This window comes from Hyaena hyaena, unplaced genomic scaffold (assembly GCF_003009895.1).
Source record: "Hyaena hyaena isolate Hyena2069 unplaced genomic scaffold, ASM300989v1 scaffold_19, whole genome shotgun sequence".
Classification (NCBI taxonomy): domain Eukaryota; kingdom Metazoa; phylum Chordata; class Mammalia; order Carnivora; family Hyaenidae; genus Hyaena; species Hyaena hyaena.
The window spans coordinates 1,194,908-1,221,846 of record NW_024080651.1 but is presented as its reverse complement, the minus strand read 5'-3'; the positions used below and the strand labels follow the sequence as shown (position 1 = coordinate 1,221,846).

At 48.5% G+C, this 26,939-nt stretch overlaps 1 protein-coding gene across 5 annotated transcripts in view; it reads right to left on the bottom strand.

The window, feature by feature from the left end:
• Nucleotides 1-1,966: 1,966 nt before the first annotated feature.
• The window catches only part of SEZ6L (seizure related 6 homolog like), a 69,257-nt gene continuing 44,284 nt past the window's right edge, over nucleotides 1,967-26,939 (bottom strand). Inside the window, exons 11-16 of one of the 5 annotated variants that reach the window (XM_039225009.1) lie at nucleotides 24,286-24,477; nucleotides 16,368-16,562; nucleotides 10,881-10,913; nucleotides 8,974-9,088; nucleotides 7,140-7,242; nucleotides 1,967-5,182 (exon numbers count right to left, since the gene is read on the bottom strand). In XM_039225009.1, coding sequence (XP_039080940.1) covers nucleotides 5,153-5,182; nucleotides 7,140-7,242; nucleotides 8,974-9,088; nucleotides 10,881-10,913; nucleotides 16,368-16,562; nucleotides 24,286-24,477 — 668 coding nt within the window. In that variant the 3' untranslated portion in view covers nucleotides 1,967-5,152. The remainder of the gene's footprint in view (nucleotides 5,183-7,139; nucleotides 7,243-8,973; nucleotides 9,089-10,880; nucleotides 10,914-16,367; nucleotides 16,563-24,285; nucleotides 24,478-26,939) is intronic. The other 4 variants (XM_039225015.1, XM_039225022.1, XM_039225031.1 and 1 more) reach the window with 4 other exon arrangements.

Here is a 26,939-nt window from a genome sequence, read left to right as displayed (position 1 = left end):
ATGTGTAGGGGCTGGAGGGGTTTTGAGATGCAAGCTGGTGAAAGCCTACATTGCCGTGAATACAATATTAGTGGAAAAGAAATGGACAGCCAATGCCATTCTCATGAGGTCTCAGGTGGAATCGAGGAACATGGAAGAAAGGTAACCATTGGGATAAAGTGCGACAGAGCTTGGCTGAACTGTGTTCTAGCACTTTATCTGAAGGTAGACCTTGGAAGCAATGAGATTGATGTTTAGCTGGGGAGATTTCAAAGGAAAGCACTGGAGGAATGGCTTGATTCTTCCCGACGTCTTACAGCAAAACGCAAAAAGAGAGAGATGGATTGAAGACTTTGTTAAGCAAAAGGGTGCAGGATTCTCAGCCTCTCCATGTTGCAAAAAATGAGAAAGCTTGACCAGAAGAGAACGGTAAAGGTATGTTGAAGAGATTTTGGGTGGGACTCAATTTAACTGGTCATCTCTGCAGAAGCCAGGAATGCAGATGGGATCATATGTGTAAAGACATTGACCATTTGAACCAAAGGGGTGACAGAAAATTGGACGGAGTGAAGGAAGAGCTGTGTTATTTCTTGGGCTCTACAGGATCTGACCACACAGCTACTCAGCTGTTAAGGTGTGCTGTTCTTCAAGGAGAGGGGACAAAGACCCTCTCACCCCTGGTCCAGGGGACAAGGCCGTTTCCCCATTGGTTTTACAGGGTGAGGCTGTGTCTTTGGTTTTTCTGCCAGAATGACCCTACCCAGGGCCTCAGGAATGAGGCCACCGCTGTAGAGAGCTGAGTGGGATGGGACTGCCCCCACTCCCTGAAGGCTTGGGGGTAATGCTACCACCCCAATGGACCCATTATGCAGATCACTGGACCAAAGAAGATTATTCTCAAACCTTAAAATCGAATGGCATTTGCTTTGCTAGGCTTTGGATTTACTTGGGATCCGTCAGTCACCCCTTTCTTCCTTCTGAATCCTTCTTTTCAGAATGGTGATGTCAATCCTATGCCTGTCTCACCATTGTATGGAAGGACAGAATTTGTTTAGTTAAAATACTTTTTTAGTGCTTATTTATTTTTGAGAGAGAGAAGAGAGACATGGTGTGAGAGAGGGAGGGGCAGGGAGAGGGAGATTCTGAAGCAGGCTCCAGGCTCTGAGCTGTCAGCACAGATCCTGATGAGGGGCTCGAACCCACGGACCAGGAGATCATGACCTGAGCCGAAGTGGGATGGTTAACCAACTGAGCCACCCAGGCGGCCCATGATTTCTTTAGTTTTATAGCTTCACTGGTAGAGGGGAATTTGCCCCAGGGTGATCCATACCTGATTTCAATATTTAGGTGAGACTTTGGGCTCTAGATTTTACAGCTGATGCTGGAATGGGTTAAGACTTTGGGGGGTGTTAGGATGGAATGAATATATTTCGACTAAGAGGATGTGAATATTGGGGAGCCAGGGGTGGAATGATGGGCTGAATTGTGTCCCGCCCCCAATAAGTATGTTCAAGTCCTAATCCCCAACGTGACTGTATTTAGGTGGTAATGAAGGATAAATGGAGTCATAAGGGTGGAGCCCTAATCTCGCAGGAGTGTGGCTTTGTAAGGAGAAGACAAAGAGAAGGTTATCTGCAGGCAAGGAGGACTCACCAGGAGCTGGATCGGCCAGCACCAGGAACTTGGACTACCAGCTCAGAACGGTGAGACATGACCCCGTGTTGTTTAAGCCTCCTGTCCCTGCTGTTTCGTCGTGACAGAGCCCGAGCTGAATATGTGTGATGCTGGCACTGTCCTGTCTTGTTCTGAACATTCCCCCGATGTTTTCTGAACCATTCCCAAGTCGGCAGCCTGTCTTGTCAATCAAAGTGTCCACAGGTGATCCCCCAATCCAATCCCCAGACACCAGACCCCCCCCCCCCCACTGCCTTGATGCCATCCTGGAGTGTTTTCGTCACAAAAACCTCATCGATTTGCCTCTTTTTCGTTTGTTTTATTAGCATCAATATATACAAAGTGGAAAATGACTTGACTTCATTATTCTAGCTTAGAAAGTTGGTTTTGCTTTTTCTTCCGTTTGGGGATAAAATGAAAATGAAAATGTCCCAGGAGAAAGCCTACCTTGGAGGGCGCTGGACAACTCCATCATCTCTGACTTCGAATGACCCCCTCCCCCATGACGACTCAAGGGCATAGGAAAGTCATACCCTTTGGATTTGCTCCAAAGAAAGGTCATTTTTTTTGCCCGAGGCTCACACTCAGCCTAAATCTACCCGTACAATGACCAAGTCACTTCCATTCCAGATGATGTAGCCACTTGGCTTCCTGCTGGGCAGTTGGGCAGTTCTCAAAGCTATTAGCCTGAGGCTCCGAAGGCTTTCCAAGGAGCTGGCTTCAAAAGGCCATATTTAAAGCATGTCTATGGAACGAAGTAAGGATGGCCCTCAAGTAGTGACCAGAATACTTAACGCTGGCTAAATAATTCTACTCCTCCCCACCTACCCCCCCCAAAAAAGCAAAAAGATGAGCTCCAAGCCAAAGGGGGTCGAGAGTATGTGCGTGTTTAAAGCACAGGGCAGCAGCTGATAGTTACAGCTTATAGGAATTAGCATGTAATATACACACCATCACATGCGTTCTTTGAAGCTCGAATCTCTGTAAACGTATTTCCCCACTGCTTTGAAAACAAAGGGTGGCTTGTAGGAAGGTCCAGTAGGTTCTCAGGTTGCTCAAGATTGTATCCTGTTCAAAAATATTGAATCCCAATGGGTTTTAACATTGATCTTATAAAAACAGACATGTGTGAGCCGAAATGAAATGCACCGTACATTTTTTGGCACTATTGTCATTTTTTTTACCTTTACATATTACAAATACACATTCAGATATTCTAAAAAGAAAAACAGACACCAACCTGTCTTCTCAACCACACTGTACATTGTCAAGCTCACACAATCCATCTTTAGGTGAAAATAAATGTTTAAAACATGGGTCTATGTGCTCTACTACTAAGACAGAACTAAGACATCGATATCCTGGGAAAAAAAAATCCACACCTTTCCTATCCCTCCAACAGCCAACAAGGATCTCATAGTTTGTCAGTCTTGATGAAAGGCAAATGTTTAGTTTCCATGTAACCATAGTATGTTCTAAAATTAAATATCATTAATAGAGTTCTTCCTTCCAGATGACCCAGAGTTAGGGTTAGAATAAGCATCAGGTAGAAATAAAAGCGTAAGATTGGATTCTGCCCTTTAAAAAACGGTTGCATTACTTGCATCATTGAACTTTCTCCAAACAGGACGTGGCTCAACTGTGGATCTGGAAGGATTCCCCTCTTGGTTTTTGTTTTGCATAAAATGGGGTGGGTTTTGGGTGGCTGGAAGGCTGAAGATCTCTCTTCCGGAGTATCAGGAATGCATACCTTAAGGAGCTTCTAAGCAGGATTCTTTTCTGGAAGAAGGAGAAAGTATTGGGCCTCAGATTCCCCCCGAGACTGACCCCTAGGTTTCTGGCCAGGAGAAGGCCTCGTCAAAGCCAACTGCCCTAGCCTGTTCCAGAGCTGCCTAGAGAAGCTACCAAAATACGGACTCCAGCCATTCTCTCAATGGCATGGCGGCTAGAAAGCTCTTTTCTGTTTGAAAACCAGCTGACATAGAACAGTTCTGGAGACTGAGGAAGGGCGCCAAAGTGGGCTCCAAAAGTATGCAGGCTGTCTTCCCCTGAGCCACCGGCCATCACTAGGGAGGAAACGGTCCCAGGGAGGCAAACCTACCTTGCACTTACTGTCACTTCCATGTAGCCTCACCCCTTGCCTTTTCTTTACACCTGTATTCAGAGGAGAATCTTCCGGAAAGCCACACACTCACTAGTCCCACTGGGTTGGAGCGAAAGGACCCAGATAAAATCTGAGGATGTGCAGGTGACGAATGAGGCATTGGGGTTTCCCTTCCCACCTGAAACTCCTCCTGTCCTTCATGGGGATCGAATTCTATGACCAGGATCCCGTCGTGGTTTTAAATCCCCTGCTCCCGTTTCTCACCCCCTCCTTGGTCAGCACACACGCCGCCGTCTAACATCTGGGCAGAGCCTCGGAGAACAGAAAGGCAGTTTCTGCTCATAGGACCCTTCTGAAATATGTGATTCCAAGTATCTTCTGACACCTTTTAGAGAAACAAGGCACACAAGTCTCCCTTAGGTTGAGGGCTCAGGCGCTGGAGTATTCCAAGAAAACAGACAGAACTCATCCCTGGGTTTCGGGACGCGGTACCTGCCCCCCGGGACACAAGCCCTTGTAACTGTGTGGGTGAGGTTCCCCATGCCTCCAAAGCCTGCAGATCTACTATCCCTGCTTGGGGGTGGCCTGCAGAACAAGGTGATGGATGGACTCTGGCACTTGCAGCATAAATAACCTTCCCTTTCACCATTGAACGACTTGTCAAAGGAAAGAACATTTTATTGACTGGATCCCTCCCTCAACGTTCCCCGTCACCCCCACGCTTCAGCAGCTTTTTCAGATCTCTCATCTACCCTGAAACATTTTTTGATTCTGCCAGCATCCAGCGAGGCCGGGGTGGCAAATGAGAGTGTTCACGTTAACCCCTCTGCCGCCTTCTGGGGGAGGGGGAGGGGGAGGGGCCGTGGCCAGACCTTGGAGAAGCAGAGAACATTGGAAGAGCGAACCCAGGATTTGGTTGAGAGTAGACCTGTTCAAGCTTGAGTCCGACCCAAGTTAATCTGCCAAGAGATACCCTTTCCAATCTAATCTGGGGGCTTGGATTTGTCCTAAAAGCACCATGGGCATGGATCCCAAAGATGCGTGAGGTTGACGCCGCTGTCGCCTGGTGTGGCTGATGGAGAAGCCCAGCCTCTGCTTTTGTCTTTTTTCCCCTCTGCCTCCACGTTGGTCATTTTTGCCGGTCCTCTACCTGCCCTCAGGCTTGAGGCTGTCACATAAATCTGCCTGCCTCCAACCACACCTATTTCAAATTTAAATATAATAAATACAGTGAAGAAAAAAAACCCCAGTAAATCTTCAATAAAGAGTCTAAAGAAAAGACGGACAAGACATTCTGCGGTTTCAGTCAAATGCCACGTGGTCTCTGGATGAATCTCTTGAGGAGGTTGTAGCTGAGTCATTATCTGTGAGTTCCCTTCTCACGTGCAGCTCGCCTTAAATGGACACCTCATACTCCCTGGTTTCCTGCAAGAGACAGAAGCAACATATCACATAAACCCTTGTGTGATGGAGCCACGGGCAGAGCGTGCCTTGATAGTCTTTTGACCCAGCAAGGAGGTGAAGAATGTGGATGGCAGAGGTGAATCACCCCGGCCAACAACTGGCCGGTCCCAGATGTGAGAGTGAGCACGGCTGCACCAGGATTACCACTCAGCGGCAACAAGCTGAAAACACCGTCCCACAGACCGGTGAGCAAATTAGCATTTGTTGCTTTGAGCAACTGAGTTTTGGAATTATTTGTTACTTGGCATTATTATAGCACTGGGTGACTGATACACTATACTAATAAGTATTAATAAGATCTAGTTTCTGGGGCGCCTGGGTGGCTTAGTCGGTTAAGCGTCCGACTTTCGCTTAGGTCATGATCTCGCGGTTCGTGGGTTCGAGCCCCGCGTCGGGCTCTGTGCTGACTGCCAGCTCAGAGCCTGGAGCCTGTTTCAGTCTGTGACTCCCTCTCTCTCTGACCCTCCCCTGCTCACGCTGTCTCTCTCTCTCTCCTAGAAATAAAAATAAAAAATATAAAAAAAAAAAAAAAGATCTAGTTTCTAAAATGCTCATTTGCAGATGAGCATTTTAGATCCTTCTTTTAGGATTTGGAAACAAGGTATATAGGATATAAAATAACATATGACCTCCTCTTACCGGTGCCGCATCTAGAATGTCTAAAACATGTGGGTAGCAACCCATTCAATTTCTCCAATATTCGTGGAGTATGTGTAATATACCCCAGGCCTCCAGGGCAGAGGAGCAGGGAGATCTAAAAAGTCGTAGACTTCGCCTCAGAAGAGGTCCCTGTCTTGTGCTTTAATGGAGGTCTATAATTCCTTCTGGGTCAACACGGATAAGCCATCATGTCTATGCTTCACAGTAGATGGGAAGGGGGGTGAGGAGACTAGGTGACTGCCATGCTCCCCACCTCTGAGAGGTCACACTCTTGCATGATCCCTTTTCCTAAAGTGTGGGCAGGACCTGTGATTTGCTTCTCACCAACAGAACACAGCAAAGGTGTTAGCATGGCGGGGCCAGGTCTCATAGCACCTTGACCAATTTTTTTCATGGTCCCTAAAAATGATGATTTGTTGTAACCAAGACATCCATTGGCATATTTGTTTGTTTGAGGCTCAACGGGAGGCGGGATAATCCAATGGTTAACGGCATCACTTTGAATTTGTATCCTGGCTCTAGGCTGTGCTTTTGGCTGTATGCAAGCTTGGCCAAATCGTTTTCGCATCTTTCTGACCCTCAGTATCCTCATTGGTCAGAGATAAATGCAGAATGTATCACAAAGAGTTTCAGGGATTCTGGGAGATCGTATATTTAAGATGCCTGGCTCGTGGTACCTATTATTATTATTATTGATCTTACTGTTGATCTCTGTCTCCTTTGCAAGACCATAAGCTCATCAATGGTTAGACCATGTCTATTTGGTTCATGACTGTGTCCTTGTCCCTGATACCCCATGCAAAGGTCTGCCACCCAAATGTGCTGGAACATTGCATATTGCCATTCAATACAGAGTGGAGTTCTACCAGATGTGGGATGTGGCCCATTGCTACCAGGCCTCTGGTGGGCTCTGACCCATCTCCACTGTCTCTCCTTGGGTGTTTTTTTGGTGCAGCCAAAAGATGGTGATTTCTTTCTGTGATCATTATGTAAAGAGCGAGCCTTCCAGGCTGGTCATTAGCACACAAAGAGAGCTGGGTTCTCCCAGCGGGCATCCCCATAGCGGTCAACGGGGCCGGGGTGTGTGTGTGTGTGTGTGTGTGTGTGTGTGTGTGTACTGGGGTGGGACCAGCGGCTGTGCCTTTCTGGCAGAGGCATTGCGAGCGAAAGGAAATGAAACCTTCAGCTTTGATGTCAGTGTGTGCGGAGCAAAGAGGGAGGCACTGGGGTGGGCGGTGGAGAAGAGAGACCAACTCACCCCTGTCTCGTAAATGGGGTTGTCAAACTCGGTTTCCACGGTGATCTGGCTGTAGGGGTGGGAGTACATCAGGGGCAGGCGGAGGCTGGAGTAATAGCGACATCTGGAGAAGAGACCACGAAAGAGAGAAATTACTTGTCCTGGAGCAGGAGACAGTCATAATTGCCCTCAACTTCTAGTCCAGTCACTGATAACTAGAGCCTCACTACCTCCCCTCACTCGGGAGGGGTAAAGCTCAATTAGTTTTTACCTGTAAGGTGGTTCAAGCTCCTGTTTCATGCAGAGCGAAAAAAGTAATAATGAGCATTTATTGAGCACCTACTAGGTACTGTGTTGCCTCAGAGCAGCCTTCTCTGACTACCTATTTAAAAGGTGGTTCTTTGGGGCACCCAAGTGGCTCAGTCGGTTAAGCGCCCCACTCTTGGTTTCGGCTCAGGCCATGATCTCGCGGTTTGTGAGATCGAGCCCCGCATTGGGCCGTGTGCTGACAGCGTGGAACCTGCTTGGGAGTCTCTCTCTCCCTCTCTTCTGCCCCTTCCTGGCACCTCCCCCTCTCAAAATAAACAAACTGGAAAAAAAAAAAGGTGGTTCTTCTATTACCACACCTTATCTCTGTCCTTCATTGTATTTCTCACAGTGTGTTATAATTTGTGTATTTCCCCTGTCCCACTACTAAACTGTGGCCTCCACTAGGGCAGAAAAAATTTATATTGGGCAGACGCCTGCCTCAGGGCCTTTGCACATATTGTTCATCTGCGTGGAATCCCCCTCTTCCAGATATTTGCACAAGCGACTCATTACTGCTTTCAAGTCCTTACTCAAATGTCATCTCTCAGTGGGGACTCTTCTTTTAAAGTGCCACCACCTCCTCTACCCCAGATCTCTTTTGTTCCCTTCCCAGCTTTCTTTTCTCCCTGCATCTAATCACCTTCCAATGTACACAGTTGACCCTTGAACAACACAGGATTGAATGGCACAAGCCCACATATATGTGGATTTTTTTGCATAAATACAGTGTGGTACTTTAAGCATTTCCTCTTCCTTATGATTTCCTCAATAACACTGTCTTTTCTCTAGCTGACTCTATTGTAAGCATACAGTATATAATACGTGTAACATATAAAACACGTGTTAATTGACTGTTTATGTTATCAGTAAGGTTTCCAGTCAATAGCAGTGAAGTGTTCAGGGAGTGGAAAGTTATACGCAAAGTTTTGAGTCACCGGGTGTCGGCGCTCTAACCCTCATTTTGTTCAAGAGCCACCTGTATTTGCTTTTCTCATATACTTGTCTATCTTTCTCCCATTAGAACCTGGGCCCCACATATCAAAGATCGCCTTCTGCTTTGTTCACGAGGATGTTGTTCCTAGAACCCCCCAACACTGCCCCGCACACAGTAGGTGATCAATAATTGTGAATTTGGATGAATTAGTGACTATTCTAGCGATGGCTGAATATCTTCCTTCCTCACTTCGGGTAAGCTCAACGATCCCCAACACCCACGACAATGTCTGGGACGTGTTAGATTTGTCACGTTGCTGAGTGAGTGAATGAATGAATGAATGAGTGACAGAGCAGATGCCAGTGTGCCTGGCAGTGTGAAAAACGTGTGTCTCTCATTTAGCTGTAGCTTTTTGAGGTCAGGGATCGTGCCCTTACCTTGAGGGGCCAGGAGGGGCCCAGTGTGACTGTCTCTGCCAGACCTGAGTTGAGTCATGTCATCGACAAGCACACAAATACCCCTGCCCCCAAACTACAGGTGGAGACGCAGTCCCCCAGTGGGCCAGTCATGGAGTGGATGGCAGTGCCCCACCCCTGCCCCAGAGCACCCTACCTGGTGATATAAATGTAGGCTCCTCCCAGCAATAAGGAGATGATGAGAACGGGAATGAAGATCGCCAGCGCCATGTTTCCCCCTTCCAGCGACGTCTCTGCTGCCGCTTCTGCTACTAAACACACAAGCCGGTGAAGCCCTGGTGCCTCACGCCCCCCGCCCACGTGGGTACCTGGCTCCCAGGTGAGCACCTGCCCTCCCAGAGCATCGCAGAGTCTCAGCCTCTGGGGGGCCATCCCCGGAGGAGAGAAGAGCAGAGCCTGGAGGAAATGGGGCTGGTTCTTTGCAACGGAGCCCAGCCCCGTCCTTGGGTGGCGTGGTCATCAGGCTGCTGACAGTTACACGCTTCTAAACCTCAGTCACACCATGCCCGTGTTGGGGGAGGGGAGGCGGCTGCGTGCAGCTGAAATCTGGCTAAAATCCAGTTCAAGGAGAGACCTGGAGAACATCTTAGATGTGCTAACTGGGAAGGCAGATTCGCTTAACATTCATGGAAAAAGGGGCGCTCCTTGCACCCAGACCGACAGGTGCCTTCCAGAGGCGCTCTACGAGACCGTCCAGGAGAGGGCGCTGTGCCGCCGCGTCCATTCTCCGTACTGCACCCCGCGAAGACGCCCCAACTGGGGAGACCCAGCTTTGATTCTCGGAGGCCGTGGCTGCCCCCCTCTCTGCCTTTCCTGGAGCCTCCCACCACCTCCCACTGGTCTGTGGGAATTGTTGGGGGCCGGGGGCATTCCCCCAGCATAGCTTGACGGGACACCCCACGTCTCTTGTCCACGCTGGCGCTCCAGGTTCTCTCTGCCATTTCTCCGCGGCCACGGCCAATGGCGCTCGGCCGTGCCCCAATCTAAAATCCATTAACCGCCCCTCTCCGGAGTCTGAAAAATCGATCCTAACACCCACGACAAATGCATGAGCCCCAAACATGACAATGGCACTCATAATCGCTGAGCCACCCAGGCCTCTGAGACATTCCATGGTTCATTGGCTGCTGAAAGGCAGCAAAGAGATGGCCTGAGAAGACACGGACGCCACAAGGTGCCCTCTCTTTCCCTGCAGAGTGACTGACACACGCTCCTCTTACAAGTGGGCCCCGGCTCTGCCTCCTCGGATCGTCACACTGTCACTCGTTGCAAGGAGCAGCTAATGACTTCGTGTAATTCGCCCAGCCCCACATTCGACATGAATTGCTTATTGTCAGAAAGCTAAGTAGCTCAGAAAATAATAATAAAGACTGCTTAATTGGCTACAACTTAAAAAAAAAAAAAAAAAAAAAGAAAGAAAGAAACCAGAATGTTTTATGTATGGGAGGGGTTGCGAGGGAAGGAACCACAAAACAAAAGCCAAAACAAAATTCTGGGTAGTTTTTACAGATGTTGGCCATGATTAAACCTCACTTGGGAATTCCTAACGGGAGGAGAATCTACCACCTGGGCACAGGGACAGGTAATTTGGGGAAGAGAAAGATCAAGGGGAAAACAGACCACAGGGTACCTCCCAGGTAGACCTTTCCCTCCCAGAGCCGGGGTTGGGAGGTTGGGGTGGGGCTGAGGTTCTCAGCCTGGAGCCTGGGGCATCACCGGATTTAATTCCCCCAAACAGCACCACGTGGGTGAGAAGTTGCACAATAGGGTTGCGACTTTCTCAGGCCATTCGGCCCCTCAGATGTTCTGTCCCCATGAACTGGTGGCAAATCCCTTTTAGGTCAGAGTTGGGACCCTAGGTTGCAAATTCGATGGTCTGGTTCTTTTACAATATGTTTTATTCTGAAATTATTTTCGGCAGTGTGAAGATGAGATTTCTGCTTTTTTCTTTTTTATTTAAGCATTTGGAGGATATGCAAGGACCTGCCCTTGTTTTAGGTTATTAGCTTGATTTATTGGATTTTTTTTCATTATGGAACTCACCTTCTAATGCGTGTTCAAAGGTGTCTTGATTAACTGAAAGGGAAATTGGAAGCATTGGTTAATGTCGAGTGAATTCATGCTGCATGGAGTGAAGGCAAAACTTTAGGGGCAAAAGCCCACGCCATGCTTTGCTGAAGGTAGTGCTAGGCTCTTCTTGATCTCAGGCCGCTGGAATTGGTGGAAATGCCTGGACACCCTCCCTTCCTAGGGTCCTGAGACAGCGGGGGATAGATATGAAAGAAACCCAGACGACAGCGGTAACAGTGAACAACTACTGAACACTCACTGTACGTCAGACATTGTGCTAAGAGCTTAATACGTGTATTTGCTCATTTAACCCTTACAACAATCTCGTTAGGCAGATGCTATCATCGTCAACACCCCCATTTTACAGATTAACAAACCGAGGTTCAGAGCAGTAAAGCAACTTTTCTGACCTCACACAGCTTCTGCATGGATGGAGGCAGGCTTTATACTCAAGACTGCTCTTCTTTCTCCAGCCTCTGCTTTTAATGACATGGTTCTGCTCTTTCATTGTTCCTTACGTCAAAGATTGATGAACAATGAGGTTCAAGGCAAAGCCCGGGATCCAGAATCCTGCCAGAGGCCTAACAGTTTTCCTGCTTTGAGATACGTGTTGATTTGAACCTTTTTGCTTTTGCTTCTACTCCATATTTATTTGGCTATTATTTATGTTCCCTGTAAAACAATTTTCATTCACTGTCACAGACTAGAACTCTCTGGAACTCATTCATTTTCCTGTATTCCTTATGCAAGTTCTCTGGAAGTTCAAGATGATGGGGACTGGCATTCCTAGGCTTTGGCAGTGAAGACATCGTGCTAGTTGAGCACAGAAATACACCCACATGGATGGGTTTCAAGGATGCAAAACCCCAGGGTGCAGGGCTTAGATAACAAGTTGGATTATAAGGGAGCGCCAGGGGAGGTCACCAAAGTCCCGGCCATACTCATGTCCTCATACTGAGACTTCCTAATCTGTGCCTTGGCCAGAGTCACTCTTTGAGTTTCGTCATTACCATGTGATGCCAACAGACTAGTTCAAAAGCCAGCTTACTAACTAACTGCAGGTATCTCTGGAATTAGGGTAACAGGAAAATGGAGAGATGGGGACAGATGCTTCCTGCCCAACTTATGAGTTGGACATCGGTACATGTGTGGGGGCGTGTGGACTCTTACTCAGTCTCGGAGCCAGAAGGAAGCCTTGAACTTGCGTCCCTTGGATGTGGTCAGTGGCCCCTGGGACACATGTTAAAACGTAGCCTCCTGGGCCCTGCTTTTCCCTTTTATTATTTCACACAAAGAGGAACCAAGTTTGGAGACGGAGGGTGGCTCGCCCAAGGGCACGCAGGTGGTCCACGGCACAGGCAGGCTGAAGCCCTGACCCTTTCACTGGCGCTCAGTCACCTCACTAACTCCAGATCACAAAGCCGTGCACCCCACATTTTTTTGGAAGAGGAAGTGACTTGTCATTTCTTTACAGAGTCACGGGGCTTCAGGGGTAGAAATGGAGGGGATAGAAAGCTGTAAGGGCCCCCCAAGATCCTTTCCTGCCAGAAACTGTTGTGCCTGAGAAAGAAAGTGGGGAGGGCAGGGGGGCCCCTCACCTGCTGGGGCTTCAAGGGCTCACCTATCTTAGAACACAGAGGTTTCAGGGATGCAACATTGAGCAACCTTTATCTTTTCTTGTGTTTGTGATCATGTGCATATTTTTGGACGGCATCTTCCCTTTGGATTGGCAACATCGGAAAAAAAAATGATAGTGTCCAATGCTGGCAAGGATGTGCAGAAACGGACCTTATCCCACATTATTAGAGGGGGAACACGAATCACTATGGTTGTGGAAAAGAACCTGGAAAAATCCACAAAAACTCAGCATCCACAGATCTTTGCCCACACCATCAATCCCAATTTGAGTACTCTGTCCTATCTGATGAGAAACGGCAGCACCCAAAGTTTCACGGGCAAGGGTATTTCTGAGCAACAGGAGACCAAACAAACCAGAAACGACGAAAGAACTAGAATATCCACCCGCAGAGGAAGGACTGGATGCATTGTGATACATCACAGTGTGGAATGACGGGCGGCAATGAAGAAGGTAAGGCAGAGCCACATTTGTTCTTTTTTTCAAACTTGATGGCTATGTGTGGTAAGTGGGGAAAAGTGAAACACAAAGTATCGTATGAAGTGTTTTTACCTGGAAACAAACATCCCCTGTCCCCTCTTTGCAGCATGTCTATTTGTGAGTCCCAGGGAACTGGGAGACAGGGCATTCAGGGGTGATTAGTACTGGCTTCCTGGGAAGAAAGTAAGGGATGGAGAAGGGAAGGGAAAAGCCGCTAATGCTTCCCTTGCAGCTGTAATTTCTTCTACCTCGTGCACGAGATACTTTTGTAGCTAATCCAAAAAGAATATAAAAAGTCCCGGGGCAGTCCAAAATGGCCCTTCTATGGGGCGCCTGGGAGGCTCAGTCGGTTAAGCATCCAGCTTCGGCTCAGGTCATGATCTCACGGTTTGTGGGTTCGAGCCCTGCATCGGGCTCTGTGCTGACTGCTCAGAGCCTGGAGCCTGCTTCCGATTCTGTGTCTCCCTCCCTCTCTGCCCCTCCCCCACTCACACTCTGTCTCTCTCTCAAAAATAAATAAACATTAAAAAATATTTTAAAAAATGGCCCTTCTATGGTATCCTTAAATAGATTTCTTAAAAACAAATCCTCTACGCAGAGCACTTACCAACGACAGCAGATTAACTCCTGTTAAGGTCCACGTAGCACTTAGAAGGTTTACAGGAAATCTTCACCTGGGGAAAACATCCCCATGTTTTAACTCTACAAAGCAGATTTCCCATGCTCTCGAAAATAAATTCAACCACAGGGCTGGATTAAGTCAACATTAGGGTAGGAATTTGGGAGGAGGAAGGCAGTTTAAGGGATTTAAGAGGAGAGAGATGGCTGTCTTTTTTTTTTTTTTTTAGTTTGTTTATTTATTTTGAGAGGGAGAGACAGAGGCAGCGGAAGTAGGGGAGGGGTAGAGAGAATCCCAAGCAGGCTCTGCACTGTCAGCACAGAGCCCGGTGCAGGGCTTGAACTCGCGAAGCTGTGCGATCGTGACCTCAGCCAAAACCAAGAACCGGATGCTGAACTGACCGAGCCCGCCAAGTGCTCCAGGAAGGTAGTTGTCTTAAATCCCCGTTGCCGATTCCTTATTTTTCTTTGCATTTCCGTAGGATCTATTGCCGTCTTGTTAAAAACGCGTGTATAAGGTGTTTGCGCTCACAGGATACGCCTCTGCCTGATTCCAGGTGAGAACACCCTGCTCTACGCCCGTGTTTCCCACACTCGTCTGATGATAAGACTCGGCCCTGATGCTAGTTACACCGGCTCCCTGGGTCCTGCCTTAGACCCAGTGAAATTAGCATCTCCCCTGCAGGGACCTGAAATCTGTTTATACTTGCACTCTATGTTTGGAAATCACTGCCTTAAATGGTTCTCAAATTTGAAGTGGATTTGAGCAACCTAGAGCTTGTTAAAATGCTTATTTTAGGGTCCTACCCCTCTGATTCTAATTTTGTAGATCTGGGGTAGATTCCAGAATTTCTTTCTCTCTCTTTTTTTTTTAAATGTTTATTTATTTTTTGAGAGGGGGAGGGGGTCAGAGAGAGAGGGAGACACAGAATCTGAGGCAGGCTCCAGGCTCTGAGCTGTCAGCACAGAGCCCAATGTGGTCTTGAACTCATGAACTGTGAGATCATGACCTGAGCCGAAGTTAGACGCTTAACTGACTAAGCCATCCAGGAATCCCCCCAGAATTTATTTCTAATAAACAGTCTGGGTGGTTCTAATGCTGAGGTGACTGGCTGGTTGGAGGCTATCAGCTTAATAGCTGTGAAGCCCATGCTGGAGCCAGCCCACTGGAGCAGAGGCAGGGAATTTCCAATCACGAGATGTGGGTTCAAATCCCAGATTTGTCTCATAACAGCTGTGTGACTTTGGGAAAGTCTCTTAACTTCTCTGAGCCTCTCCTTTTATAAAATGGGTAAGATGCCTCATTTATCTTAGTGGTACTGAGGCTTTAAATGAAGCAATTCAGAAAAAAAAATTAAAAAAACTTTAGGTAAATTTCATATAACATACAATTAACCATTTTATAGTGTACAATTTGGTGGCATTTAGCACATTTGCAATGTTGGGCAGCCAACACATCTATTTCCAGAACATTCTCATCACTCTAAAAAGGACATTTTGTACCAACTATGTACTCCTTTCTCTCCACCCAGGCCCTGAGAGCCAACACCCTGCTTCCTGTCTCTTATCGATTTACTGATTTTGGATATTTCATATAAACAGAATCATAGGATATGTGATCTTTTGCGTCTGGCTGCTTTCCCTTAGCAACACGTTTTCAGTGTCCATCTAGGCTATGGATGCATCCCTTTTCATGGCTGAGTAATATTCCATCATACAGATATGACACATTTTGCTTATCCATTCGTCAGGTGATGGACATTTGGGTTGTTTCCATCTTTTGTGAACAAGGCCACTATGAACATTCATTCACAAGTGCTGGTTTGAATACCCGTTTGCAATTACTTTGTGCAGGTACCTAGCAGTAGAAATGCTTGTTGGAAAACATTTTTAAGACTCAGTGCTGAAGTTCATCAATAAGGCATTTGGGGATCCACTGAGGTGATGGGTTCCCACATAGAAAGGTAAAACTCCACACTTCCATTCCTGTTGGGGCGAGAATTCAGAGCTTTCTGCCTGATTCTCAAAGGGGCATTGATTGCCATAAAAGGTTAAGATCTATTGGCCTCAAGAGTTGGACGGATTTAAGATATTGTTGTTAATAGCACATCTTAAAGACCCAGATAAATGGATCCAAAACTTAATTTCAATGATGCGTCTTTCACTGATGCTAAAATACATTTCGCTTTTAACCATCTCTGAGATGGGGCGCGACTTACAACCAGTGGCATGTTATTCGTTCCACTGACACCAGGTGGCGCTCACGATGCCTGTGCACCGTCCCCACCCCCATCCCCACCCCACAGTGCACCCCGCTCTGCGTTTGGAGAGTGGGTGTGACCACCCCAGAGGCAACAGGGGAGCAGTTGTGACCCTTGGCGACCAAGTGGTTGGAAAAACGGGGCGCAGGAGGTGGGCAGTGTTTAAGCCCTGTGACCAAAGAGGAGTCGAGAGCAGAATGGTTTTCCTCTGTGATAAAAATCTAAGTTCTAAAGAGCGCCTTCAGTAAGTAGAAATAAAAATGCTAAGCCAGAAGAAGGCACAGTGCCATAGTTTAATTGGCAGCAATTTTTTCCCCCTTCCTCAGCGATGCAGAAAATAATGGCAGTATCTTAGATTTAATGAAATACAGTAGCTCGGCTTTTCAGGACAGACGGAGAATCCTAAGAAGCCGGACCCGACATCAGCAGGTGCCTCTGTCCGGGGTCGGGAGTAGGTCTCTTTACCTTTACAGACGGGCAGTGGCCCGTTCCAGTGGGATGGCTGTCCCAGGATGCATCGAATGGTCACTTCGCCCATGAGCTCAAAGCCTTCGTAGCACATGAAGGTGAGGGACTCTCCCGGCAGGTAGAGCCGCTTGTACAGAATCTGGTACCCGTTTTCAGGTAAGCCGGGGTTGTCACATGCCAGGGACTCCTCCGCTGAAAAGCAAGCCCGAAGCAGCTCTGGTGAGATCATGCGAATCCCTGGGGACTCCCACTCACAGCCGGTCTGATCCGGCTTTGGCCAGCGTCTCCATTACCGTCCCTCTGCATCCACCTCATATCCAGCTCTTTCTCATTCCTCAGATCCCTCTCGCTGTCTCCCACTTCTGGGTGCATGTGACGCATGGGCACGGTCGGACGGCCGGGGCTATGGAATCTGGGTTACAATCTGGGTTCTACCATGTCCTAGCTGGGTGACCTCCAGCAAGGGCCACACCCTCTCTGAGCCTCAGTTTTCCTCATCAGTCAAATGGAAGTAAGTATAGTATCTATCTCATAGGGATGGGAAAGATTAAATAAGATAATGAGTATAAAGTGGTTAGCATGTTCTTGGCAGGTTATGGGTGCTCAGTAAATGCTGGATGGTAGTGTTGTTAAGTTATGAAATATTCCTCTCGTTCCTCACCTTACACCTTACCTGCCCACCTGGTCTGGATAAGCCTTGCCTTTCAATACTCAGGCCACATTTCTCCTCCTCCAGGAAGCCTTCCCTGATGCCCTCTACCCCAAAGAGAGTCACTAATCTTTCAGTTCTTCCTCCACCCCAGCTGTGAACATGCTGATTGTATTTAATTATTTAGTATCTGTTTCCATCACTGGAGATGAGTTCGTGAAAGCATGCTTGAAGCTCAGGGCCAGCTCTACAGTGGGACTATCATATAGGATCCTAAAGTATACAGTAGGAGCATCATAAATGACACCTGGCAGCTTATGACTTATTGGGGAGAGTTGAACCCACTCCTTATTTAACCAATTCCTGGCTCTGGACTCCATTTTTCCTGCCTGTTACATAAATGGACTGGACCAAGCCCCATCCTTAGCTGAAACGTGGCTGGGTGATGACATTCCCACACCGAGGATATACCCATACTTTGAAATAAGATCATTTGGGGCGCCTGGGTGGCTAAGTCAGTTAAACATCCTACTTTGGCTCAGGTCATGATCTCGTGGTTCGCGAGTTCGGGCCCCACGTCGGGCTCTGTGCTGACAGCTCAGAGCCTTGGAGCCTGCTTCGGATTCTGTGTCTCCTTCTCTCTCTGCCCCTCCCTGCTTGGACTCTGTCTCTCTCTCTCTCTCGAAAATGAAATAAACATTAAGAAAGAAGAAATAAAAACATCTAAGACAGGTGTTTGTATGTAGATGCTGCGGACACTTTGGGCCGGGTAGTTCTCTGTGGAGGAGCCATTCTGGCCTTTTAGGCGGCTGAGCAACACCCGACAGCTACCCATAGATACCAGGAGCGCCCCTGGCCCCTCGTCCTAACAACCGGAAACGTCTCTAGGAGCTGCGGCTGACAGATGTGTCCGGGGAGCAAGTTCACCTCCGGCCGAGAATCAGTGATTTAAGCTTTTAAACAGTTCTGGTTGCAATCCTGTTCGTTCTCAGGAATACAGTTGAGTTGGACTGACGGTACGAGACATGATCGCAGACCTACCCTCATTTCTATTTTCCTCCTCCTTTCTCCCTTCTCCTGAACTGTAGGAAAAATATGCACATTTTTGGAGCACATTTGAACAAAATGTCAAAATCAGGTTCCCTAGTGTTTTTTTTTAATAATTTTAAAATGTTTATTTTTGAGAGAGAGTGCAAGTGGGGGAAGGGCAGAGAGAGAGGGAGACACAGAAACTGAAACAGGCCCCAGGCTCCGAGCTGTCAGCACAGAGCCCGACATGGGGCTTGAACTCACGAACTGTAAGATCATGACCTGAGCTGAAGCCAGACATTCAACCAACTGAGCCACCCAGGCGCCACTGAGTGTCTGAGTCTTGATCTCAGCTCTGTTCTTGATTTCAAGGTTATGAGTTCAAGCCCCTTGTTTGACTCCATGCTTGGCATGAAGCCTCCTTTAAAAAAAAAATCTAATCATAGACACAGAGTGTGAGTGGGGGAGGGGCAGAGACAGAGGGAGACACAGAATCTGAAGCAGGCCCCAGGTTCCGAGCTGTCAGCACAGAGCCCGATACGGGGCTTGAACTCACGAACTGTGAGATCACGACCTGAGCCAAAGTTGGATACTTAATCGACTGAGCCACCCAGGTCCTTTCCCACCCCTCGTTATTTTTTTAAGTTTATTTATTTATTTTGAGAGAGAGAAGAAGGGGAGGAGCAGAGAGGGAGAGAGAGAATCCCAAGCAGGCTCCACACTGTCAGCGCAGAGCCCGATGCGGGGCTCGAACTCACAAACCGGGAGATCATGACCTGAGCTGAAACCAAGAGTCAGAGCCTTAACCAGCTGAGCGCCCAGGCGCCCCATGGATTCCCTAAGTTATTGCTGTGAGTGGTTTGCAATATACCAAGTAAGGAAGCACTGAAACTGTGTGGTAATTAGCAGGCAACGTAACTTGAGCCTTACGGGATGGCAGATGCGTTGTTGTGAGCTCCTGTGTTTATGGCTGGCAAGGTCACTCTTTCTGATGAGGACGCCCTTTGTTCAAAGTCACACCGCTGGTGAGTGGCGGGGCTGGGACGCACACATGGCACCGCCGGGCATAGGTCCTGTGCGTTTAGTGGTTCTGCGGTAGCGGAAAGGCCGGTCTTGTGCCCAGTCCCCCGGGCTCATGAACTCCTCGGAGCCACTGCTTCCCAGAGACAGGAATTCTAGACAGAGATGGGGGCAGGAGCTGGAGCCCGGCATATGGGAGCCAAGGTGAGGCCGCGGGGGTGACCACTGGTGGAAGCTAGTATTATGGCCACGCTGTGGCCACGGGGGCTCTGCCCCGGTCAGGAAATATCCACAGCTTGCATTTGCAATGTTCCGAGGGCAGAGCTGTGAAGAGAGGGCCTTCCGGGGAATCCTAAGGGCCTCCCTGGGGTGCCACGCACAAAACCCTCGCTGAGTTTGTGGGGTCCTTTACTTTCGGTGGCGTGGTCTATGTCTTCCGGACAGGAGCTCAGGTGCCAAGCACTACGTCACCAGCCAAGAAGGGAAGTTGCAACAAAAGCCTCCAGGTGCGAGAAAGACCACATCAGTTCCGCCAACAGTGACGACGACAGTCATAGTAGCAAGTACTGTCATTTGTTGAGTCTGCTGGGCCCGAGGGACGCAAAACCCCGCTGGATACGATCCTACCAAGTAAGTTACGCATTCGATTCTACGAACACGTAGAGAGATTGTGTCAATATGCTGCCGCCAAGGCTGTGATCAGTGAAACTGGAGGAGCCAGGGAGGTCACAGGAAGAGAAACATGACTGAGCCTAGGCAGTCAGGGAGGCCTTCCTGGAGGGGGTGATAGACAGACCAGTCTTTCCTCCTTCCATCTACAACATACACCAGGCTCCATGAGAATGTGGATCGTGTCTGTTTATACATTGCTGTATTTTTAGGGCCTCACACCACAGTTTCCAAACTGTGTACCGAGGCATGCCTGGGGTGCCACCAGGAACTGCACCCTATGAGATTTTTTAAAAAATTTTGAGGGGCGCCTGGGTGGCTCAGTCGGTTAAGTGTCCAACTTCAGCTCAGCTCATGTTCTCACGGTTCGTGAGTTCAAGCCCCGTGTCAGGCTCTATGCTGACAGCTTGGAGCCTGGGGTCTGCTTCAGATTCTGTCTCTCTCTCTCTCTCTTTCTCTCAAAAATAAAGATAAAACAAATAAAAAAATTTTTTTTGAGGAGACAAAGGGCTATCTCTCAGGCCTGTGGGAGCTGTTCCAACATCAGATAGAGGTACATTCTTTTTGATGAGGCCTCATTTTTGCAAAGCTGGGTTTTCTACCGTGAATACATTAAGAAGCAAAAACTATGATAAAATCGGCATGGAACGGAATGAAAGGGGCAGAGTCCAGCCTGCTGCCAAAATCTGAGAAATTCGGCAGAGCCCAAGAGGCACCCACATCTCCCTGGCTGTGATTCTAGTTATTTACGAATGCAAACCTTTTCATAGGTGTGTTACTTTTTCAAATGACTACAAAGCCGTCAGGATACAGGCTACTTATTAAGCTGTTTGGACCTAACTACTCAACAAGCGGAATTGTTAGGGATTTGGCCTACGGATATTTACCAAAAATTTCCTGAGATGGCAAGGGTACTGTGAATTGATAAAGTTTGGACGTGCTGGGTAACCTTGGGCGAGTAGCTTACCGTCTCTGGGCCTCAAAGCCCTCAGCTGCGGAAAGGGAATGATACTCCCTACCAGGCAGGGAATCATTGGAAGCATCTGAATAACCGAATGGACAACTGCCCTACCTGGTAGGGAGTATCATTCCCTTTCCGCAGCTGAGGGCTTTGAGGCCCAGAGAGGGCAAGCTACTCACCTAAGGTCACCCAGCAGAGCTGGGGGTATGCATTTGGCTGTGAATTCACCAGATATTTCCTTCTACTTTTGCTGGACCTGTCTGTTCTTAAAGGCATGCAAAGACATGGTTTTGAGTCCCAGCTGGGCCAATCCGTGGCCTTGAACAAGCCACCGTGGACAGGAGCTGTAGACAGCCAGAGCTTTTGCAACCGGCTCTGTGTGCTTCGTGAGCCTGTGGGTGGAAGACCTCTGTCAAGAGCAGAGCACCAGACGTTGCTCAGAAGCTGGGGCTCTGGAGAATGATCAGGGTAGGAAATGATGCTCTGGGGCCTGGGCTGGAGTTGGAATCCTGGGTTCGCCCCTGCCCTGCTGTGTGACCTCAGGAAAGCTGCTCATGCTCTCTGGGCCTCCTTCGCCTGCTTTGAAGCAAACACACCCATGCAGTTTTGTGAATGTTAACCGCTTCTGTGCTGCAGAAGGGCTTGGCAGAGGGCGAAGAGTCCTGTCCGGTGGGGCTGGGCCCCCCTCCCTGGTCTCGCTCCCCTGCAACAGGTTCCTCTAGGGCTTCTGGGAGCAGCGCCTGTCTCCTGACACCCAGCTGGGCTTTGACTCATTAGCCCGGGTGTCAGGGAAGCCGTCACCACTGAGATTCCAGGCTAAGGCAGCCCTGGTGGGAGGGAGGTGTGAGCATCTCAAAAACCCAGTGGCTGGGGCAGCCCAGAGGCTCTTCGGAGGCTATGCCTCATTAGTGAAGTGCCGTTTCTTTCTTTCTTTTCTCTCTCTCTCTCTCTTTTTTTAATGATATCTCCACCTTTCAGTACTTTTAAATAAGCTTTTATTTTTAGCGCCTCATCACTGGGTGTCTGCAGCTTGATGGTTCCAGCAGCCTCTGATCACCCCTTACAGGCGCCGGGAGGAAATGGAAGCCGCATTGGTTTTCTGGGCTGCTGTAGCAAAATGCACTTGACCAGGGCTGGGGTGGGAAGCGGGGGGGCGCTTTGAACAACAGAAATATATTGTCTCAGCTCTGGAGGGTGAAAGTCTGAGATTAAGGTGGCCACAGGGCCATACTCCCTCTGAAACCTGGGGGGAAGGGTCCTTCCCTGTCCCCCCCCACCCCCACCTTCCGATGTAGCTTGGCAATTCTTGGCGTTCCTGGATCGTAAGCATGGATGGTGCTCTCTCCGAGTCTCCATCTTCAATTTCCCTCTTCCTGTGAGGACGCCAGGCACTGGCCCCGATCCTAATCCTGTGGGACCTCATCTTCACTTGACTAACCTCTGCAAAGATCCTGGTTCCAAAAAAGGTCCGAGTTATGGTACTGGGACTAGCCAACATTTCCTTTCGGGAGACACAATTCTCGTAGCCTACTGTCAACTTGCCCAGAGGACTGGGGGTCGGGTGGGGGATGTGCTTGTGGGTAACGGGTTGGGGCCATAGGCTATGACTTTGCTGGGACATCCCTGCACGTGTTCGTATCCTCCCACCCACGGCGAAATAAGGGTGAGGGCAAAGCTGGTGGAAGGGACCCTGGACTCCAAGCCCCGAGTCCCAGCTCTGCTTATGCAACAGTGTTGTGACCTCCATCATGTCCCTGTGAGTCTCAGTTCCCTTTACAGACACACATACACGCACTTACATATATGTACATAGTATGTGCGTATACACGCCTATGCATTCACACGCATGTATAATCTGTTTAGCAATGTGTTTTATACGTTCGGTCAACAATAACTATTGTTATCTATTTTTCCCTCCGAGGTTTGGTCTCTTTAGTATATTTGTGCACACACACGCACACACACGTTCACAAATGCATATAATGTGCTTAGCACGATGTCTTACACAATCAATAAGTAGTAGCCATTATTATATGTAATAGGGCACCAATGTGTCTTATGTCTGAATTACTCCCCAGCTGTATAGTGTTTTGGCTCCAAGATGCCCTTAGCTCTGACATTCTAGGACTTGGACTAAAGAGGCAGATGAGGACTCTGGGTGTGAGGCCCAAGATTCCTCGTTCCAACAGAACACAGAATAACAAAGTCTCTCTTTTCTATGCAGAAGCCTTTTATGCTGATGTAGCCCTACTGGCAGCTTCTGGAACTCAAGCTGGCTGTACCCTCAATGGAGCAGATCGACACACACTCATATAAAAAAATATTAGCATGATCGGGGCGCATGGGTGGTTCAGTTGGTTAAGCGTCTGACTTCGGCTCAGGTCGTGATCTCGCAGGTCGTGAGTCCGAGCCCCACGTCGGGCTCTGCGCTGACAGCGTGGAACCTGCCTGGGATTCTCTCTCCCCTTCTCTCTCTCTGCCTCTCCCCTGCTTGCACACACGCCTGCGTGCTCTCTCTCTCTCTTTCAAAAATCAAAGATAAATAAATAAATAAACATTAAAACCATGTGGGCGACGGTTTCTCAAGTCCCCATACTGTGTGAGGCTTCCCTCCTCCTGTGTAGCCTCCTGCTTTCTCTAAGCGATGGTTCTGACCCCTGGCTGACATTGGAGCCCTAAGAGAGCTTTGCAAAACCTCACTGCTTGCACTACACCCCAGGCCGGGAGCATCAGAATCTCCAGTGAGTTTTAAAACTTCCCAGGTGAGGAGAGCCTGGGTGGCTCAGTGGGCTAAGTGTCCAACTTCAGCTCAGGTCATGATCTCACGGTTCGTGGGTTCAAGCCTCGCATCAGGCTCTGTGCTGACAGCTCAGAGCTGGGAGCCTATTTCGGATTCTGTGTCTGCCTCTCTCTCTGACCCTCCCCTGCTCACACACACGCTCTCTCTCAGAAATAAATTTAAAAAAAAAACCCATTAAAACTTCCCAGGTGATCCCACGTGCGGTCAGGCTGAGACCCCCGGCCCCGCCCTCCACCTCCCCTGCTTGGCAAGAACAGTCATTCCCCCCTTGTCAGAGTGACATCGGAAGCCTTCGGGGATTTCTTTTATGATTAAGAAACCCCAAAAATGTTCTCTTAACCCGACATTGTGTTAGTGGCTTCATACAGGCAAGGCCAAAGAGAGTTACATGCACCTGTTTCACGTCCTGTGGACGACCTGGTTTTCAGCAGAGGCAGGCAGGTCCGGGTGTGGCCCTGGCCTCCACGATTAACTGGCTGCGGAACACGGGGCAATGATTTGGCCTCTGTGAACCTCAGTATCCTCTTCTCGAAATGGAGACAAGGGTACGATGCTCACGAGGCTACTTGAGCAGAAAGGAGGTAAATGCCTCAGCACCGTGCCCCATAAATTTAGTGTAAACATTATGGTAGCCCCAGCGCCTTCAATCTTCCAGCTACGGTCGCGGGATGGTAATGATAATAAACGCTCCCGAAGGGTGGAGTGCCTCCTCCCAGCGGCCCAGCCCCCCACCACAAACACGGGGAAGCGGACCCACTCGGGCATCAAGCCAACAGACGGGACTCACAAACGCAGTGGGGCAGCCGCGACGTCCAGATGGGCGTGCCAGTCTCGCGGCTGTAGCAGGTCAGAAGAGAGCTCCCTTCCAGCACGAAGCCCGGGCTGCAGGTGTACTGGATGGTGGTGCCCACCAGGAGAACGGGGTCCGAGATCAAGCGGGTCGAGTGGTCCACCTCCCCGGGGTCGGTGCAGTACATGACTACGGATGAGATCAGACCAGGAGGGCATTAGGGCTCCGGACGATCGCAGGTTTGCCCAGAGCTACAGAAGGACGCGGAAAGCTTCCTAACTCGGCCCTGTTCGGAAGATCATGCATCTGAGCTCATCAAACATGTCTGGGGAACAGGCCAGGATGAAAAAGCCTTGAATTCAATTCCACGTATAGGAAGTAGCCCAAAGAAATATGCGCATCAGGGGCCAAACACCGATGCATGAGGTTGCACTATTATTTGTAAAGTTACAAAATGAAGGAGAGAGAGAGAGGGAGAGAGAAACAAGGCAGACCCTTTAACAGGGGAAGAGTTAAAAACAGAACAGCCATTCTATAAAACCCTGAGCAACCACCGAGGAGAGCAGACTGAGGGAGCCTTCACTGCTTTCTTTGTGGTGCTTGAATCTAACAAAACAAGCATCCATTACTTTTCAATTAAAAAATCAATGTACATAAAAGGAAGACAGTAAACCAATTAAACAAGAATGAAGTAGGACAACACGTGTGATATAAAAAGCGTCTGGATTTCTGAGTTGCAAAACAGCAGAGGCACAAGGCAGTTTGTACACAGTGATCCCCGTCCTGGCAAAATACTGGCGTGTCTGTGTACACACGATACACACGCGTATACGTGTATATACGTATACGCAACACACACGTGACTGGGACAACGCGGAGTAGACTTTTTAAAAAAAAAATTTAATGTCCTATTTACTTTTTGAGGGAGAGAGAGAGCGAGAGAGACAGCGTGAGCAGGGGAGGGTCAGAGAGAGAGGGAGACACAGAACGTGAAGCAGGCTCCAGGCTCTGAGCTGTCAGCACAGAGCCCGACGTGGGGCTCGAACCCACAAACCGTGAGATCATGCCCTGAGCCGAAGTCGGACGCTTAACCTACTGAGCCACCCAGGCGCCCCCAGAATAGACTTTTAAGAGCGGCATCAATGCTGGAGAGTGAGACCATGAGGAGGGCTCACTGCGTACACTGGAATGGTACTACTGCTTGCGTTCCATGCATGAGCGCTTGCTGCTGGCATAATGGTAAGATATGGTTACGTACATTGTTTCGTGTCAAAGCGTAGTTTAAGCAGCGACTGAATGAAAGGCAGGAACGACACAGGACTTCTCCGGGGAGACCTCACTGCTCTACGGACGTTCTGCGGCTCTCATTTCACACCAGAGAAGCCACCAGGGCAGGTTGTCGGGCCTCTGTCTTACATGCAGAGTCCTGACAGGCACCAGCATGGGACATAAACACGGACACTGGGAAGGGGCCTGGTGCAGATTCACTTGCTCTAATTTGTGCTTTTTCCTGGCAAAAATTGAGGCAGCTGAGAGTTTCCCAGAGACAGCTAGCTTAGCCTCCTCCAAGCCTTTGAAACTTATCAACGTGGGGCACCTGGTGGGGCTCAGTCGGTTAAGCTTCAGACTTCGGCTCAGGTCATGATCTCATGGCTTGTGAGTTCAAGCCCCACATCAGGCTCCGTGCTGACAGTTCAGAGCCTGGAGCCTGCTACGGATTCTCTTATTTATTCTCAAAAATAAATAAACAGTAAAAAAATTAAAAAACTCATTAACACAACATATATCATCATTATCATTTAAAACATCTAAAAATCATTATTAAAAGTTTTAAATTATTATTATTGAAAAACTTAAAACTAATTCTTCAGAAAATTTAAAAATCATGATTGTGCAAGCATTGGAAAAATCATTATTCAAAATATTTTAAAATCATTATTTTTCAGAAGTTTAAACGTCATTATTATTCAAGAATTTAAAAAATCATTGTTATTAAAAATCATTAAAACATGTATATTTAAAACATTTGATTTATCTATTAAAAAATTTAAATGTTTATTTATTTATTTAGTTTTAAAAAATGTTTATTTTTGAGAGAGAGACACAGAGCATGAGCAGGGGAGGGGCAGAGAGAGAGGGAGACACAGAATCGGAAGCAGGCTCCAGGCTCTGAGCTGTCAGCACAGAGCCTGATGTGGGGCTCAAACCCATGAATGGAGAGATCATGACCTAAGTCAGACACTTAACTGTGCCACCCAGATGCCCCTATTTATTTACTTTGTAGTGTTTATTTATTTTTGAGAGAGAAAGAGAGAGCATAAGCCAGGGAGGGGCAGAGAGAAGGGAGACAGAGGCTCCGAGGCTGGCTCTGTACTGACAGCACAGAGCCTGATATGGGGCTGGAACTCACGAACCATGAGATCATGACCTGAGCCGAAGTCGGACACTCAACCGACTGAGCCCCCCAGGTGCCCCTAAAACATCTAAAAAATGATGATGTAGATCATGTTGATGTGTCTGCATTGTGTCTCAGTGCACGTGGCACTCCTCACTGTCGGCACTACATTTTGTCGTGGAGCAAACAGATGTTTACGCAGCGGATTCTGTGGATTTCTAGCAAGTTCTTTCATGTTTCTCCCAATTATAGCTAA